The sequence below is a fragment of the Anabrus simplex genome, chromosome 2 (genome assembly GCF_040414725.1).
Source record: "Anabrus simplex isolate iqAnaSimp1 chromosome 2, ASM4041472v1, whole genome shotgun sequence".
NCBI lineage: Eukaryota > Metazoa > Arthropoda > Insecta > Orthoptera > Tettigoniidae > Anabrus > Anabrus simplex.
In genome coordinates, this window is record NC_090266.1 from 908,097,336 (window position 1) to 908,117,901 (window position 20,566).

Below are 20,566 nucleotides of genomic sequence, written 5' to 3' on the forward strand. Positions count from 1 at the left end.
CGAAATACAACCAATTTTATTTCTTAAAAAAAAAAAAAAAAAACTGTTAAGACCGCCTGCTGGAGGGATTGAAGTAGTTTTGCTCCTTACCTTCTCTCTCCAGACAAAATGGTTGACTCTGACCTGTTGTAAAAGTAAATACTGGGGAGATTTTGTTTTATTTTTCTACTTGACTTACATGCGTTCACACTGATGAATTGTTGCAACTAAGGGCGAACTATAGCCATTACCTTCACAATGGAAATTTAACTTTCAATGTGTGATAGGGTTCCCATTTGTTCTGTTTTCAAAAATATGTCTTATGTGGTTGGGTGTTATGAAAATTTACGTCACAAAATTAGCGATGTAAAATGTGTGACACAATGTTATCTAGCAACCATGCAGGCTATGATGTAAAGTATTGATGGATGGTCATGATGGAGAGATATACAGAAGGCTCTTTTATCAAAGAGGCCTCACCTGATCATACTCAAGAGAACTGATTATTTCATTACGGTAGTTTCATAGGTTCTAAATCAGTTCCCCCCTTTCCGATGAACTAATAATAATAATGTTATTTGCTTTACGTCCCCACTAACTACTTTTATGGTCTTCGGAGACGCCGAAGTGCCGGAATTTAGTCCCGCAGGAGCTCTTTTACGTGCCAGTAAATCTACCGACATGAGGCTGTCGTATTTGAGCACCTTCAAATACCACCGGACTGAGCCAGGATCGAACCTGCCAAGTTGGGGTTAGAAGGCCAGCGCCTTAACCGTCTGAGCCACTCAGCCCGGCTCCGATGAACTAAATCCTACACTTGTCAAGTTAAAATTCTATACAGATGCCTCTCGATAATGATTCATCAGATGCAAATAAATTAATCATTATCAATTTGAGTTTCATTTGTTTTTCCTAAAGGGAATTTTACACTTTTTTTCCCCCCCTATTCAAATCTCATCAGATTGCACCAAAAGTTTAGACTCTTTAAATAATTCTACCATTGCTGGCCCCAAACCTGGATGTATAATAAAAATTTTAAAAACAGGAGGAGGAATATCTTGTTGAAAAATTTTGATTCCGCTGACTTCAGCTAATAATATCTTACGACTGGCCCTCCCATGTTTAAAATTTTTTTTTTGGTAGTTGCTTTACGTCGCACCGACACAGATAGGTCTTATGGCGACGATGGGAAGGGAAAGGGCTAGGAGTGGGAAGGAAGCGGCCGTGGCCTTAATTAAGGTACAGCCCCAGCATTTGCCTGGTGTGAAAATGGGAAACCACGGAAAACCATTTTCAGGGCTGCTGACAGTGGGGTTCGAACCTACTATCTCCCGAATACTGGATACAGGCCGCACTTAAGCGACTTCAGCTATTGAGCTCGGTCCCATATTTAAATTAACCCTCAAAGAGTCACATGGGGTGTTTCAACACCCCACGTTCATTTTTTAGGCTAAATCTTGCGATCGAGTTCATTTATCTTGCTGTAATCTCATATACCTCTCTATCTGACCTAGTGTTGATCGAGTGCTTATAATTAGAATCGCTGTAACTTAGCGCTCTTTCTTCACACGTGGGGTGTCGTCATACCCCCACGCGACCACTATCGTAACATTTCCGGCTCAGTACGCGGTTCTCGCTTGAGTGGTTAAAGTTTCATTTTCTGTGAACATGTGTAGCTAATGAACTACAGGAGGCTAGAATATGCGAACTTTTAAGGCGCGTACACACTTGCGAGCATCTTGCGAGCTGAGCAGCTCATGGAAAACATTAAATGTCTGAGCGGCTCGCGAGCACTTCTTGAGCCATTTGCTCGCCATTTCCTCGCAGCATCAGTCTGTGAATTCCATGCAAAGATGTCTCCCATTACCAGAAGAACTTCCGGGTCGTCAAATGAAGTTGCCATACTTTTTCGTATGTGACAGTGCATTTGCACTCAGCAGGAGATCATGCCTCTGGAACTTACAAGAAAATCTTCAACTATTGATTGAGCAGAGCTCGACGAGCAGTGGAAAATAGCTTTGGTATACCAAGTTCAGTGTTTCGAGTTTTAAGAAAACAAATGCTTTTGGAGCCCCCTAAAGCCAAAATCATTGTTATGTCTGTAGTAGTTTTGCATAATTACCTGAGGATCCATTCCCCTAACTTATACACAACACCCGGTTCACTAGACCATGAAGCGAACGGAGAGATTGACGGAACATGGAGACGCAATGAAGAGATGACTTCCATGAGACAGCTATGAAATGTTCCTACGAGATCTTCTGCTTACGTAAACAAAATTAGAGTTCAAATAGCTGACTATTGCACGAAAGATGGAGCTCTGCCATGGCAAAATGCGTACGCTTGAAAAAGATAAAGAAAAGGAAAAATACTCCCTGTGTTTTGCGTCTGTCTTGGTTTGTATCTTTCATTGAGGAAGCAAAGCTTCATCCGCAAACCATCGACTTTTGTAAATTTCCGTAGCTCCTTTTAAAAAAAATTGTGCAAAATATGTATGATTTAATACGGTATTACATAAGTACTACCTATTGAATTGCAACATGTGTTCACTTTTGATATTTATTGGTTATTATATCATTACTTGTTTACAACAATTGTTGCTTTAAAAAAATAAATGAATACATCAAGTACAACAAGGAAGTTGAAGCTTCATTTTATTTAAACACGAGAACTTACCTTTTTCAGTAGTGCGACTTTCCCTCCGGTGTGATCCCAACAAAGAAATAATTTTCTTCTTCATTCATCCGCGGGTCGTCCAATTATTGTACCAATATCCCGCCATGCATCCTCTTTCACATTCTTTGTCAAGCAATTTTTTGGGTCCCATAAAACATAATGTGTCTGATAAGTGTCTATTAGCGTAAGCACATATTCATCCGACCAGGCTGCCATGCTCGCGGGATGCTCACTTTGCCGTACACATTTGCGAGCACGTTCCTTGGTCGTCCACACTGAGCGCGAGCACCCCTTTGTGCTCGCCTAGAAAACCGACTCCAGTCGGCTCGCAGTGAGCGGCTCACAACATGCTCGCTTTACGCTCAGTACCCCGTACACACTTGCAAGCATGGTAGTGCCGCTCGGCTCGCAAGATGCTCGCAAGTGTGTACGCGCCTTTAGAATAAGCTGAAAGTTGTGAAGAAGATTTCGATGAGTCAGATCCAGCAGAAAGCGACAATTGTGAGGAACTTATCCAAGACAGTGATAAAGAGGCTGATGGTGAAGTAGATAATGACGGACAGAGTGACAATGATGCAGTTTATCATGAAGGAGGAAATCATTACTTGGGCAAAGATAAACAGACTGAGTGGAAGAAAGATCCCCCTTCAAGGAACGTTAGGCGCGTCAACAAAACATAGTATTACATCTCCTTGGTGTCAAGGTCTGTGCTAAAAGTGCTAAGTCAGTGCTCAAGTGTTTTTCGCTGTTCGTGGATGATGTAATGTTCAGAACTATTACTAATTGCACAAACATTTACAAAGACTCTATTGCCGGAAATTATTCGAGAGATCGTGATGCAAAGCATACCGATGAATCCGATATAAAGTGTGCGATTGGTATTCTTATACTGGCAGGTGTTTATCGTTCTGGACATCAAAATCTCAAAGACTTATGGGATCAGACTGGTTTCGGAGTAGATATATTTCATGCAACAATGAGTCTACACAGATTCCTGTTCTTGTTGTGTGCTCTTCGGTTTGATGACACCAGGGACCGACGGCAGAGGAGGGAACTTGATAAATTAGCCCCAATTATGGAGATTTTCTAACTTTTTCTCTCCAACTGCGAGAATAATTACACAATTTCCGAATATGCAACTGTTGTCGAGCAACTTGTTCCTTTTAGAGGTAGATGTAGTTTTCGAGTGTACATCCGAAGCAAACCAGCTAAATATGGTTTGAAAATTATGACAATGTCTGATGCTAAGACGTGGTACACTCAGTCAATGGAAATTTACGTTGGCAAACAACCAGAAGGGCCATACCTAGTAAATAACTCACCGACAGAAGTTGTAAAGAGGTTAGTTCGACCTATTGAAGGGACTGGGCATAACATAACAACTGACAATTGGTTTTGCAGCATTCCTCTTGCAAGAGAACTTCGTGAAAAGAAAATGACTCTAGTTGGTACACTTCGTAAGAATAAGAGGGAGTTACCAGTGGAGTTCACGTGTGCGAAGAACAGAGATGTAAAAAGTAGCCTGTTTGGGTTCCGGGAAGACATGACTATTGTCTTTTATGTCTCAAAGAAGAACAAATGTGTAGTTCTTCTTTCGTCAATGAATTTTGATGATGAAATTGATACTAGTACAGGAGATGAAAAGAAACCTGCAATTGCAACAATGTACAATATGACTAAAACAGGAGTGGACACAGTGGATCAAATGTCTGGCACATATTCGACATCATGGAAATGCAGACGCTGGCCATTAACAGTATTCTTCAGAATTCTAGACATTGCTGGAATTAACGCTCAGATCATATTTTCTTCAAACAACCCTGTGAAGAAACTTGTACGCCGAATGTTCCTGCGTGAACTTGGAAGGGAATTAGTGAATCCCACAATGCGTAAAAGAGTCTACACCGAAAGGCTGCCCAAGACCATACGCGAAAAAGCGGCAAAACTAACTGGTGCTGATGACCCCAGTAAGACGACAAACGTCCGAGAACGAGCTCCGAAGCAATCACTGTGCACAATGTGCCCTAGAAACTAAGATGTAAAGACTAAATCGTACTGTGATCGCTGTTGTAGAGTAATGTGTCAAACATATGAGGAATGTGTGAAAAATGTTATCAAGGTTCAGGTGAACCACAAGTGATACAGACTAAGTTTCCGAACTTGTGTTATGTTGAATGTATTCTTACAAGTCTTTACTTCAATCTGAAAACAGAAACATTGCGTGTAATTAAAAAATATTCTTGAATTAATTTGTTTTGTACTGAGATGCAGAAATTGAGTAATAATTTCAATATTTTCGTATGCTTGGATTTTTATAGATGAATATCACGCATTTTATGATATTTTATGCGCTAGTCTCATTTGTAAATCTGTATTAGGCATAATAAAATACATTTTTCAAAAAAAATATATTTATATAGGTTGTACTGTGAAATGATAGTTGGGGTGTTGTCAAGCGACTCTGTGAGGGTTAAAACTAAACAGCACCTTTGGCAGACAATGGTTAGCAGCAGTCATTTTTCTGACCAGCCCATAAAAAATAAAACTCTTGAAATTCCAACATCAGGTTTAATACACTGAAAATCACACTCCCTAATTTCCTGCCTTCTGAACCCAATGTTTTGTCCATGCTTACACAATTTGCTTTACGTTGCACCGACACAGATGGGTCTTACGGCGACGATGGGATAGGGAAGGCCTAGGAGTGGGAATGAAGTGGCTGTGGCCTTAATTAAGGTACAGCCCCAGCATTTGCCAGGTATGAAAATGGGAAACTACAGAAAACCATCTTTAAGGCAACCGACAGTGAGGTTTGAACCCTATTCATTCCCATGAATAGAATATACAAGTTTCAAAATTTCTATTTAACACTTTAGTTAACAATTTTTTCTCAAAGTAGACATTTCAGGTTCATGAATATTGAAGTTTTCAGTGATGATCTACCATAATTCGGGATGATTAATTTTACAAAAGGAGACATTCTTTTGGCTAGTGGTTTTAATGTCGCACTGACTCATGATAGATTTTCAACAACAATAGGATAGCAAAGGACTAAAATGGAACCAGCCATGGCCTAATGAAGGTACATCCCAGGCATTTGCCTGATGCGAAAATGGAAAAACCATCTGGGTTGCCGATGATGGGGTTCGAACCTACCATCTACGGTTGGGCAGACCGGAACAGTCAGCAGTTCCAAAATATTAGGTGGTTTAGGAGGAGTGTTTTGGTACACTGTGCTGCCACACGGCACTGTAACTGCACCACAGAGATAACCTCGTGGGGCAACATGGCACGCTGCGCGGCAGCGGGAAAGTGCCTGTACTGGACGTGCCACGTGTAGTTACAGCCAATGTGGGCCAGCGTAAAGCTGAGCAGAACGTGAAGGAACAGTCTGAACGCTGAAATTCACACCCAATAATCACATTTAAAAGCTGCCTTTAGGTTGAGATTTGCAGTCAATATGAAACACACATATCACGATTACAGCGACAATACAGAGGTTTAAAAGTAACTATTCCAAGGATATTTTTGCCAGATGAAATACATCGGCCTGTATTGTGAGCAATTAGGGCCATGCTAAAACCCCACGGCATGTGAAAAAGCAGTTAGAACTCTGAAATATGCACCCAAAATATAATGTTTAATGTTGCTTTTAGGATAAGATTGTTTTCTTTCATTCATCACAATTATACGGACAGTAGATGTGTTTAACAAATATCACAAACAGAACTCAGGTGTGACATTCTGCAAAGTTTATCATCTTTTGTACGTTATAGACTACAATATGTTACTACGCTTCAATGAAAACACTCTTACAGAACAGCTGAAAACTAAACAGAACACACTAAGTGATTCACATGTACCGAAGACCAGTGGCTGGTGCAACGGGACTCACAGAACAAAGAGGATATGACAGAACACTCCAGCACGTGGTAGCACACAGTCAGCTAGTAGGCGAACGGCAGTGCATAGTGGCGCTTTTGAAGGGACAGCGAGTCACTGTCTCGCTCTCGCTTGAGAATGTTTTGAAACAACTGACAGTTGGTGTCCAGGAACAATGGAACATAACTATGCACCAGCACAGTGGGCCAAGACAGGGACATAGTGCCCAACTCTACTACCATCTCCCAACTGCAAGCTTAAAGATGCAAGACATAAGAAGCCGGCTTCTAGTACCCGCTGAAAACTGGCCAGATGTATCAATATTCATCTTTCCGAACTTGACCAACAAATAACAACACAGACTCGACTTCCCTGTCTCCGTACCCATCCTGTACTCATATACTCCCTAGGTGTCAGCTGGTTCGTACTGGCATTTTACTCGTGTGACCATGACATTGGCAGAATCCATCTTGAACCGTGTGGAAAAGAGTTCAAGAAGAAGGGTCGACACATATACTCATGGACTCTGTGCAAACAAAAACTTGTTCCAGTTGACAATTTGTTTATCATTGAGATTTGGACATAATTACAACAGGTTAGCGCTTCAATATTATTATTCATTTAGATATTTATGCTAATTGGCCTTTCATTTCTTCAACAAATCAGGATTTGTAGATATTTGTAACGTGACATTCTTGATTGTAATTATTGTTGCTATAATGTGTTTCAATTTATTTAAAATAAGCGAAATCAAATATGAAAATTTTCATCGAATATACACAAAGAAGAATATTAGTTCAAATAGGTGCAGCTGTACTCTACAGCTAGGGAACTTGACAATTTTGGTATATAAAATCCCAGCACCGCATTCTTTTGCAAAAAGAATACAAGATGATATAGATGGTGATTCCGCTACAAAACCTGAAATATTTGTCCCAAATGAGGAAATTTATAAGACCAATATAGTTGGTCCATTATTGGACATTATAAATTTTCCAGCTAACTCATTCCTGGTTGCCAGCATTTCACCCCAGTGTGCTAAATTGGACTCATCAGACACATGGCTAGTGTATACCTTGGAGGCCACTGCGTAGACTACTTGGTGTGCCATTTACCAACTGATGAGCCCAACTTAGCACACTGGGGCGAAACGCTGGCAACCAGGAATGAGTTAGCTGGAAAATATATAATGTCCAATAACAGACCAACTATGTTGGTACCGGTATTATATAAGAATACCATTCGTTGACAGAAAAAATACATAGTACAGGCACACTATTTAAATTAAATAGAAATTGCCAAGGAAATGGGAATGTGACACTGTGATAAGGAGTACTGCACTTTCGTGAACTGAAAGATAAGAAGAAAATAAGTTGTCTTCGGTAGCATACACAGAGAGGCAGCTAGTGACACAACAGCCCATCCTACAAAGTTAGTTATGGAGGAGAAAAAAAAATTACTGGATAAAATGTTACTAACATAAATAAGAGAACATTTTTGACCACACTGCAGTCGACTCATTAGGGTATCATGATGTATAACCCTCATTTTATGAGCTGCAACACCGTGAAAATTCTCATGAAATGATTAACACCCTATAATCATCACTATTTAATAGATAACAGATAAAGCAGCAATGAGTTATGTGTTTTCAGATCTAGAGAAAATAATAATGTTATCGTTTCACGTCCAACTAACTACTTTTATGGTTTTGGAAATATTGAGGTGCCGGAATTTTGTCCCACAATCAATAAGCGGCACAAGCCTTTTCTTCTCAACAAGAATAATTTCTTCAATGAAGATTTGTACAATAGATTAACCTAAGACAATTTTTAAGGAAAATTAAAGCAAATTAAGGTTTTTACCTATTTTTCAATGGAATAGTGTGCCAATGTTCTTTTATCTGCCCAATATGTTTTTACTATGTTTCAATTTTTAAAATTTTTTTTAGAATACGAGCTAGAAAGGCTAAAATATGTACCAATTTTAAACACAGCTATTTAAAGTGAATGGCGTTATTTTTGTATTGAATAGGAGGAGCTAATAGTAAATTATTTTCTAAGTACTTTGCACAAATATATTTGGCAGTCGCTCATCACACATACAACATTCCCAAAACACACAACAACACATTCAAAAGCTATGCAACTGCTCGGTTACAATCCATAGCTGTTTTTGTCTCTAGCAACTTAACACCAGCAAAAGCACGTCGCAGTTCCCAATACACTCCAGCACTTTAAACAAAACACCAGAAATGCACTAGCCCTTTTGATATATCGTTTTACCGGAGAGAATAACATTTTTTTATCAGGAACATTTCAGCAGATCCTCATGACGTAACTGCAGGTCCAACATGCAAGTCTTTCTTAAGGTGTCCCCTCTTGATATTTAATATCTTTATCAATCTCTAAATTATTATGATGATGATGATGATAATGATAATGGTGGTGGTGGTGGTAGATCACCAGCCCCTGCAATAAAAATGTAGTACGTTCATTACATTTTTTGCAATATTGTCAACGCATTTCTCTAGTACAGAGCTGACAAAAGATAGACAGAAAAAGACGTACCTTTGGTGCACTATCATCCAATTATGGAGACTAGGATCATAGACTTTCTCCAGTGGAACATCTGCCTCCAAGAATGCTTGATGGTAGCTGGAATACACACACTTCTAACAATTTTGGCCTTTTCTTTCATATGAAAAAGTTTCTGCTACTGTCATTTTCATCTTAGCAGATGCTTTATTTTTCTTATGAAGTTCCCTACCTCGACAGTGACTTACAGTGTGTCCTACTGCAAGCAGACAGTTCTTACACAGCAGAATGTACACGTTATGATCTGTTTCACCGTATCAGAAACATAAAAACCTTCCTCCTTAAACTCACATAAATAAATCAACTTAATTTTCAACACAAATTAATACAGATCACCAAACAAAGTAAGATATAAACACATGACATCTTGACTGACAAACCAAAGAGACACAAGACCAGAAAAAAAGTCCCCTGGGCGATAGTAGTGACGTAGAAGTGAGACTACCAACCTTACGCACGGAAATAAGAGAGGTCCAGGCCCGATAAACTGTCATTTGTTCTACTCTCTTTATTAACTGGAACATCAGTTAATGCCGATCTGACCAGATGATGCATGGTGGTAGTTTATGACTTTGATATCATATCACCTCGATATCATGCGAATAATTTAAGCATTATGTCATTCAGATGAAGCAGCGGTTGTAGAGGCAACGGTCATACTACAAAGAAGATTCAAATGAACCCAAGGGAATCCATGAGCCAGGCATCCCTAGCCAGATTTGATAAATAGAAGAGAGCTGCAAAGCTTACCCCGAGTCTCCTGCAGTTGCTTGTCAACGTAGGTCGAAGTAGATCAGTAGCGCCGCGATTATACTTTTCCGTTGGGCGAGATATTCAATGTGCCACGCGAACTGTCCTCATAACAGAAAACCGCAAGCTTTCGTGCAACAATTCAAGATGAACATTTATAATAAGCATCATAGATATGATCCATTCACGCAGATATTAGACCGTGATTCGTTAATTAATAAATCGTGACATTAATTAATAGATTGTGAGAAGCTTATCCGAGATACAGTGATAGGTGGAGACATAAGGGAAGCCGAGTTAATAGAAATCAAGTGCGGTTTGCGCATAAATTATTGCCTTCATAATCTAAACTATGATCGAATATATCTAATTAATGTGAGCACTGCGAGTGATAAACTAGTACATTGTGTGCGACCGAATATTACAATCACGTCATGATAAGTGCATAATAGGCAGATTATATCACTGTGTTCATGTTCTAGTCAGCTGTACCTGTTCACTTATGCTCAAGCTGGAAGAATTTCCTGTATTAGCTCAAAAAAGAAAACCCAGAACATGATCCAGACTGTCCCGGGGATTGAAGACCATCATTCCAGACCAGACATTCCCAGCACCATGATGGGCTAGGCAAAGCAGGAGTCCTGGCCATCGAGCCAGAAGCGATGAAGCAGAATTGGTTGAGTTTGAACCAATTTTTTTTTTTTTTGCATGATAAATAAGATCGTTTGGATTGAGCCCTATCTTATTTCAAGTTAATTTGTAAACATTCATGTTTGTTTGCTTTACTTTGATGCCTCACGCATATATGATTTTTCTTTATCAATTAATTAGTACTTGGGGCTGACAATCTATTTCTATATATCATACTTAGCTTTAGTATTGGTTAAAGGGAATGGTAGTTTAGTCGGTTATCGAGTCTGTTTACAATATTCCTATGGCACCATGTTGCTGGTGTAAGAGTATACCAACGTCATGATCATTTAATGTATGGAGGTGGTATGACCTCAGATGTGCAGGGAATGAAGCTAGAACAACAGATAATTGATAGGAAGGGTTGTGCTGCATGTCTTTACACCTTGTACTTGGAGCAGAGAGTATTTAACTATTTACCACCATTGTAGCAAGATCTTCTATAGGATTAAGCGAGGAACCGAACCGTAGCTGGCCAGGATGCGCCATGTTGTATTAGCACTGCCGCTGAGATACAGATACTGAGTTGCGAGGCAACGAGGGGAAAAGCCATGACATGGCTAAGTTATGAACCGAGAGCGCTGATAGAAATTTTATGTGTTGGCCGGAGTGCTAATGCGAAGTTCTGAAATAAAGGAGCCCAGAGATGGCTAGTATTACCGGAAGGGATAATTTCCGAGGAAAGTTTCCTTAATGTAATTTGCTTTTGCGTGAGCAGGAAGTCGAAGTTATTTAGCAGCCATGAAAGTTGGTTTGTGTGGCAGTGGAATGCAGGGAAAACAGAGTGCAAGGTGCGGCCGGGTGAGGCCAGGCAGGCCCCGTTAACATGTCCCAAGCAGAGGGGGTTCCAACAGCTGATCGCTTAGACTTTTGTCATTTATTTACGCTCACCAAAGGAGACCTTGTTTTAGTGACTACCGAGGTGCGCCGAGGGGGCATGTCTGCACACAGTCGGACATCCTGGAAGACTACTGAGGAACGTGCCAATTGTTATTTCAGTGTATATGTACATGTATTTTCTTTCAGGTTAAGGAAGGTTTATTTGTTGGTGAGGGAATATTATATAAAAAGATGTAATAATTTATAATGATGGCCCTGTAATATTGATGTGTATGCTTGTTTTGTGATGTTGTCATATTGTGCATTCAATGTTGTGTTAACTTAAGGGAGACAGTACGGGCTGTTTGGCCGAGGATGGAAGTTTTTGCTTCTCATTTGCATATGGGCCGTCCGTATTCAGTTTCTGTGTTATTTTGGGGTTAGTGCTGTCAGTCCAAAGACTGCATTGTGTATTCATGTTTACCGATGTATTCGGCTTTCTATTCGTGTAAATATTTGGGCGTTACAATGCGAATGGTATCTTGTTTACTTGCATTTTCTTTATATAACTATCTTAAGGCTTTACGCCACTTGCGGATCAAATTCAATTAACGTAAATCTGAACAGACATATGAGTCAACTGATTCACCACATATATAGACTTTCATTTTGAATTCTCTACTCACATCGAAAAATCACACTTTGCGATACCATATTATATTTCTACATATTCTTGTAAAGTTTGTACTTTGACCTAATTTTCTCATGCATTTTCATAATTAAAGTTTTTGTGTGATCTTAAACCCAATCCTTCTCATTTAAATACTATGTATTCTTAGACCTGTCCTCTTTGGTGTGTATAATTACACTGGATACAATTTGAACCCATTTTCTCTTTCGCCAGACTAACCACACATTTCTCCATTGAGCTAGGCCTTCGGCACATGGACAGGATCTGGTACAATATCAAATAAAGCTTTCATGTTACTGCGGTCAATTCACTTCCTATTACATTCAGGAAAGTTTGTTTTGATTCCTGGTGCATCTTATTATGTTATCTTCAATGTTCGGTCTAGAAATAGAGATGCAAGATGATGAATATACATAGGTAATTAATGCCATCTGTTTCATAAAAAGGTTTTACATAGCAACATTTCCCAATAAGCACAAAGATGGTGTATATACTAAAAGGCAAAATGTTGCAAGGACAGAGTAATCAAATCCAGAATTGCAGAATAAATTTGTAATTGCCCTTACAGCAAATGACTGCAATTTCTTAGGAAAACATTTGAAATTAGTATATTGTTATTAATAGGTATACTAGTCTTGATCGTATGTTGAAAAAAAGTCAGAAGCAAGTTACATAACTTATCAATAGAATAAAGTTAATTGGATGTATTATATGTCAGAACTGTACGGAAGTGAAGGAGATATATTCAGACTTAATATTTATGTTGTGTGAAATATATTCACAGAAAATTTAATAACATACAAGTTTAGAATACATCATATCTGGCGAGTGTATTGGAGTAACCGAACATAATTACCAAGTGTCCAAGACATGTTTTAATTGTTATCTTTTAAGTTTCAGGTTGAATAAAATGTATAAAATCAGTGTCAAAACTCCCAAGATGATGTGTCCCATGAATCGCTAAAATGTATATTGGAACGGGACGTCACAAATGGAAGGAAAGTATCACCAGATGAGAGATCGAATCAACTAAAGATAAGTTTCACTTCATATTTTCCAAATGGCTTGTAAAGTATGCTAGTAGATTTGATATGTAATTCCTTCAGGCAATAATTTACTTAGTATAAAATTCAGCTATTATTCACAAATACGTTATAACATATGTATAAGTTACATACTATAAACCTCATAATGTTTCCATATTGTCACTGTAAAGCTTATAAGAGAGTTCACAGAAGTCCCCACCTTACATTACAAACATCAATTTAATTAAAATAAATCAGTTCATGTTTCGTCCTTATATCATGGACATCATCAGCTATAGCTTAAATATCAATCTAATACCAAAAGATAAAAGTATCACATAAGAAGAAATGGATGAAACTATGTAAAGGCTAAAATATCATGTCCTTGTTGCCTAAAAGTCTTTCGCTGATTGTAAAATGTGGCACCAACTTGGCTCTTCTTAAAATGGATCATGTTGATTTAGACGTTATAATACTATATTATGAGTTTGGAGAATCTTGACTTGGGCTGTGTGGGACATTGTGTGAAATCAGGCTAAAGCCAGATTGTTAAAAGTTAGGGTATTGAGAAACATATCTGTAAGAAACAGGAAAGCTGTAAGCATTGAGAAACAAAAAAGTGGGGGGGAGGAGAGTAATAAAAAATGGGATGAAAAGCAATAGAAAAAGGAACTTAATCCTCACTGGCTTAAGTTGGTTTATCCACGTCTTGTTGTGGAGGGTTTGCTGTGCCTAACTGAGTGTTGCTGGAGTGATGGAGGGGCTGACAGTGAGGCGGGGAGAGTAGGAGTGGTCTGAAGTGTAGGCATAGGGGAGGGTGTGGAATGGGAAGGAAAAGTAGAAAGCTGATTTATGTTCAGGGGAGATCTTGTTCAAACAATGATTAAAAAATGTATAAATTACCACGTCTATGAGGATGGTGATATTCTTGGACAATTCATTAAGATTGCCTACAGGGTTCAATGACTGGTCTAAATTAATAAAGATATTTTCATATAGGCTACAGTATATTTGCTTTAACATGTTCCTGGTAATGAATATAAAAGCTACAGCCAGTTTTCAAAATGTATGAAGCTCGGCATAGGGTACATGTCAATTTAAAACATCAGAGTTTGAAAATTTGTTAAGTTTGTCCTTAGTACAGTGATAACTAAAAAGTAATTTGGAGGTATTATTGCTTTAAAGCCTACGTTAATTTTGTGTTTTGGGGGAACATTTATTTCCTGGAAAATGTTATCATTGTTAAATGTGAAAAGAACATATTTGTTTTTATCCTCCTTTTTACGTTCCTGGATCCTGGATCACACAAAAGAGCAGCTTTCTTTAGTATGGTGTATATAGCTTTTGATATTCCTTTATCCGAAAAAGATCATAAAAAAGAACTAGACATCAGTTGTCATTTAGCTTTCCACAATTTTTATAATAAGAACTTCATTGAGAATATCATTAACAAAGTCACAAATAAACCACCTTCCACTCTAACAAAAGACGCCAAGGTTGCTCCTGTACTAACAGCAACCCCTTGGTTTCATGTGTAGATAACCTGAAACACCGGGCTCATACTCGCTTAATTTCTGATCTCTAACAGCTACATGGCTAGTACCACGCACCAACACAAAAAACAAATGTAAATCTGAATAAAAACAGGAAGCTTGGATGGCCCTGTAAAAGAACTTGGAACTGTATCACTAATTAGGGGTTTCTGTAACTACGTGGCTGGTAAAAGTTCTTTTTCATCTGCAATGAAAATATTCTTAAACACTGTAACAGAATGCTACAAATGATAACATGACATGGCTTTTACTTCAGGCACAACATCACACTTTGAAAAGGCTACCAGACTATGGGTTGGCTGCAAGAAAACATACTTTCAAATAATTATCCCTCCATTACTAGTTGGATCATTATTTTATTGAACTTTGGGAGTCGTACATAACACATCTAACTCTCCAATAGTTAAAGTAGCCTTTAGCAATGAATCTTGGAACTTAGCGAATGATCACTGCCCACTATATCGCATCAAAGTGTTGTTTTCGATAGAATACAGAAGGTATGGCATGTGAAGCAATGGATTGAGCGAGTAAATTGGCCTTGTACCATCTGTTTCTGGCATTCATTTCCCTACAATAAAATGCAATACTTCGTTAGAGTCTTTCTCCTTCATTTCCACCAGGATTTTGGATTTGCATGTGGCTGTAGTCCAAAGCCCCAGTTACATTTGAAAAGTTACAAATCAAATCAAATCAAATCAAATCAAATCAAGTCCAGTCAAATCAAATCAAATCAAATTGAATTCTTGCTTCACTGCCCATAAAAATTGTCCTTGAACTTGTCTTCGAAGCATAAAAATACTAGCTGTCACTTGTTAGTTGTTCGACACACTGTAGATTTGTGAATATGTATGTGTTCACCAACTGTTCTTTGGAATGCTCCTGTAGCATAATAAAGCAGGGTAATTAGTATTTGATTCATTGCAGATACTGCCATACTGTGTGCTGTTTGATTTTCCATTTCAGGACTAATTGCTTGTACCTGATCCATTACAGTTTCCTACAACAACCTAAAACAGCACTTAAAATAATCATCATCATCATCATCATCATCATCATAATCTTTCATAGGACTGGATATGCATCTTGGTCTTAGGCATTTGTAGAAGGTTCAATATAACCTTTTTATCATAGAAAGCTGAGTCTGTAATGTAGAAATACATGATGCATGGATAAATTATAACTAAAAATAATCAAATTTCCTTACATACGGTAACACTCAAGTACATTACAAAGGTATACATACCTGAATCTGATGTCGATGACATTCCTTCACACCCTCAGCATTTGCAAATTGTATATGAAGTGAAATCTAATGAAGCAATAAATAACTATATAAGGGGTAATTACAACTATAACTTATTGGATGCTTTAATGAACCATTAGCACTATCGATCCTTCTCGAAACTCTAATGAGAGCTCATTGGCCAGTTAGCTTCTAACAGACCAATAAATTCATTCTTGCAATCCACCCTCTATCATAATTGAATAACAACCGAGTATTAACACATAACTATCAAAGGTAGAAGTAGAAAACTACACAGTATGTTAAATAATAACTTTGTACCAAAACAAGTACCACTAAGGGCGGCATTCATAAGATAACATGCTATACTGGAATGGTATATGAAGCATATGTAAGCATTTTACTGCCAAGGGAATTATCAACACATGGCTTTGAAAATGACATTGATTAAATAAAAAATCTATAAACTGGCAGTCATGTAATTACGAGTTAATACTGATTGCTGATAAAGCACACGTTTATCAACATTATCTGCTATACAATTTGAACTCATGTTTATCGAGAAAAGTATCAATTGAGAATGCAAAAAGGTGGGGAACAGTCTTAAATTATTCTTAAAAGTAATTTTTATGAGATCTTTATGCAAATATTCAAAAATATCTATTGACATAATATTTGCACATACATGCACACACACATTATTATTATTTTCAAGTGAAATCAAAGTTAAGGTATATGGCCAAGTAACAACGTTAAATCCATGCAGGAGATTTTATTCTATTTCGATGAGAAAAGATATTTATTTAGCAAAAACTCAGAATCTACTGATGAGCAATTGTTAAATTATGAATAAACAAATTCATTTATGAGGTATCAAATTCATGTGTTTCTTCATGAAATGTCAACACTTCCGTATTTCCTGGCACTATTGAAATTCCTGAACTTTTACAGTTTCAAGGGGAGAAAATGAAATCCACAAATATATTCAAACAAACATATGCTCATACAATATGTTTTCAATATGGTTTACCTTTTGATTAGCTACTTTGGGATCAGGCTGGCAACCCTCCAGTGTCGTGCTGTTATATGGTTGCCCATACATTTGGACACGGACAGACACTTCTGATTTACCACAAGCAGCACAGAGTTTGTCTTGCTTTTCGTCCGATGGTAGGTCCATGATGACATTAAAACATGGCCAGGTGCCTATAATCGTTTGAAGTCCACTCTTCCATTGAGCCACTTTCAGAAGTCTGGATTTTCGCTCCTCGGTAATGTCATCCACAGTCTTCACATTGGACAGAAAGTAATCATCTGTGTATTACAAAAAAACATTCAGTAGTTAATTACTCTAAGACAATTTCATGGAAAATACATTATTATACACAGGTCAGTAAGTAACGTAGTTCTGCTCTCCAATAATTTTTTTTAAAAAAAGATGCACGCCTGTACAATTATGGGAAGGTCTGTTATTTCCATTTCCAGACAGACTGAGCCAAATACCATATTATTCTGAATACCACCCACACTTTTTATGCAGAAATATTGTTTCTGAAAATCAAGTGCAGATTATATTCAAGCCTTTCATACCATTGTTTTGAATACATGTCAATGCAGCAGCAGTCGTTTCATGTCACGCGACTTGGCAATGGCCAAAATCTTGCCGTCACTCACTTCCGTGTCACTGGAACTAACGTGAAGAAATTTAATTTCACTTCTGATCCACATCTGGATGACTATGACCTGAGTCTTCTTATCATGATTTCATAAAATGCCCCTTTCCTCTAGTGATTTTAAAAAATGCTTTGGAGTTACTTTATGTAGTAAAAATTTTTAAAGAAAAATAAAGTCCTTTGAAATTTTGAAGGTTTTAATTTTTAAGAGTTTACATCTATTAATGTTCTTGGCCTGCATATTACGAACGTATTATTTTAACCATCATGGTTTATTTTTTGTCTGTATTGATTTATATCCAATAACAACACTGAAATATCAATGGCAATGTTGTTATATCCACCTTGTCAATAAAAATTAAAAGCTATTTAATCCATATTAATTAAAATGTTGTATAATTCGAGATTTTTGCTGATGAAGACAATGAATGTAGTTCTTAAAACATAGCCAAGATTTTTCTAAATAACATCGAAAACATTTTCTTAACCGGCCAGTATTCTAAAGGAATCTTATGCTGGTGGAGATATGTAGATGATGTTTAATGCATAGAGGATAATGACATCACAAATGCACAGCAGTTATTAAACACACTCAATTCCCTACACAAATCAATGAGGTTCATGTTAGAACCAGAAATTAAGAAGAAAATAAACTATTCAGTCATCACAATCAGTAAGAATAATGTCAATCTGTCATACAAAGTATATAGAAAGCCCACTCAGACATTACACACTATTGACAACGAATCGAACCACCCATACACACAAGAAGTAGGACGACTCAATAGAAAGATACACAGAGATATTTCTGTACCAATGAGCACAACAGACACAAATAATTACACAAATCACGAAAGAAAACAACCACCCCCTGGGCACAGTAGACAGACTATTACATAAACAAACAAAAAACACCAGAAAAACCACACACAAAAGAGAAAAACATGTTTATTCTCAACTATGTTAACAAGAAAACATAAAATAGCTAATATTTTCAAAAAGCAAGGCATAAACACTGGTCTTAACAAAAAAAACACCACACTGCAAAGACACATCAGCAAAAGCAACCTAAACAATAAAGACCCTTTCTCCAAGTCAGGAGTCTATGAACTCAAGTGCCAAGAACCTAACTGCAGTGCCATGTATCTAGGCCAAATAAGACCTAATTTCCACACAAGACTCAAACACAAAAATGCGATAAGATACAATCAGCATTCAGCCTTCAGAGAGCATATATATGACAGTTCACACTATTTCGCAGACCTAAAAAATTTACACATCGAAAATAAAAGTAAATCAGTGAATATTAAGGAAGCAATTGAAATTTACATTGCAAACAAAGGCAATGAAATCAACCTGAATGACCACACACATTTTAAAAATTCCCACCTCTTCATCCTATTTGTTCAACATCTAGACAAAATTAACACTTTTTGCTTTAGCACATAACGAATCCCACACGATGTGATTTCTTACTTAAATATCTAGAAAATGGGATATGATATTCTTATCTGTATTAAATGCACTTGAGACAACCTTTTAGAATATCATTCATCACTAAGAATAACATTTTACAAGACCTCTCATATTCAATCCCATACTGTTATTTTATCTAATCATTAGTTTGTATTTATCACTAATACACAAAAGTGAATTACAACATTAGAAAGTGAAGAAGCAACACACCTCTCCTCTCTCCAATAGGCAGAACCATGGCTCACAGCACTTCCCACAACTCACGTACCTTTCCTTCCCTCCACATTGAACACAGTCGATAGAAAAAGCCAATCTTTGATTTTTAAAGGAAATAATTTAAATTATAAAATCAGAAGCTAGCCAAGCCAACAGAAATGATCATAAATCTATAAAAATCAGCCCCTCCCCCCTCCCATTTCACCCTACCTAATTAAATTTACACCTGGAAAACATTTATATTCTTTGAAATAGCACTTAATGAATCCCATGGGAGGCAATCCCTAACTCAAACATCTGGAATGTAAGTTAGGTTGTTCTTATCTGTAGTAAGTTCTTTGAATTTACACACTGTTTTTTGCTGCTCGAGACAATCTTTTAGATTATCATTTATCATTAATTATAACATCTTACAAGATACTCTCTAATTCCAGTCCATAGTTTATTTAACCCAAATTATTTACTTACATTCACTCCATAATAAATAAAATACATTATCATATGAAGAAGCAAATCACCCTCTCACCCCACTCCAATGGATAGAAGGCAGGAACCTCAACCCTCTCCTCACTCCTCACTCCTCCCGTACTTTCCATCCCCTCTCCAGGGAACAGTGTGCAACACCCACAAAAACTTTCCACTGAGCCCCTCCACGACCACAGTCCAGAAACAGTGTTTGAAGACAACGGACTACACTTCAGCGGCTTAGATGAGTATAGAAACATTTAAATAAGTTAATATGGTGACTGTTGAATACTAATAGAACCATTATTTGTTAATACTTGTTCATATTATCACCAAACATTCAATCATTGACAAGTTTACACAACGTAAACAATATTGCACATATATATGCAAGATTTATGTAGTGATTATTTGGACTTGGAACACTGTGGGGAATTTTATATGTTCATGTATTAATTTTGTATGATCATGTGTTTATTTATTGGTTTGTTTTTTTATATTTTCTGTGTGGGGATATTTGGAATTGTTTGGTTATGACACTGTTTCAAGATTGTTTGGTTGTTGTGAAAAATTAGTCTTAAAATCATTTAAAGGTAAGATAAAATATTTGTGGGATATACTGTAGCACACATGTCAGATCGGGAAGGATGCTTCCAGGAGTTTCTGGTTGCATTATTTTGCATCAGTTTGGAAATTTCTCGATGTTACACGAGGTACTTGATCAGCATAATCTGCTGGGCCCTCATAGGCTATAATAAAACTACTTGTGATTGGCGAACGAAGGAAAATGAGGGACGCTCATTGGTTGTTTCATGATTTCTGCATTTCCGG

General features: G+C 37.4%; 1 protein-coding gene across 7 annotated transcripts in view; it reads right to left on the reverse strand.

Annotated features, from left to right (window-relative positions):
• Positions 1 to 20,566, reverse strand: part of LOC136864547 (serine-rich adhesin for platelets) — a 709,539-nt gene that overhangs the window by 170,424 nt on the left and 518,549 nt on the right. For 4 of the 7 annotated variants that reach the window (XR_010859329.2, XM_067141675.2, XM_067141673.2 and 1 more), the window contains exon 8: positions 16,936 to 17,219. Coding sequence is in view for 6 of the 7 variants with exons in the window: in XM_067141675.2 (XP_066997776.2) it covers positions 16,936 to 17,219 (284 nt within the window). In the remaining variant the exon portion in view is untranslated. Of the gene's footprint in view, positions 1 to 15,905; positions 15,972 to 16,935; positions 17,220 to 20,566 lie in introns of those variants that run through there. The other 3 variants (XM_067141668.2, XM_068226326.1, XM_067141676.2) reach the window with 2 other exon arrangements.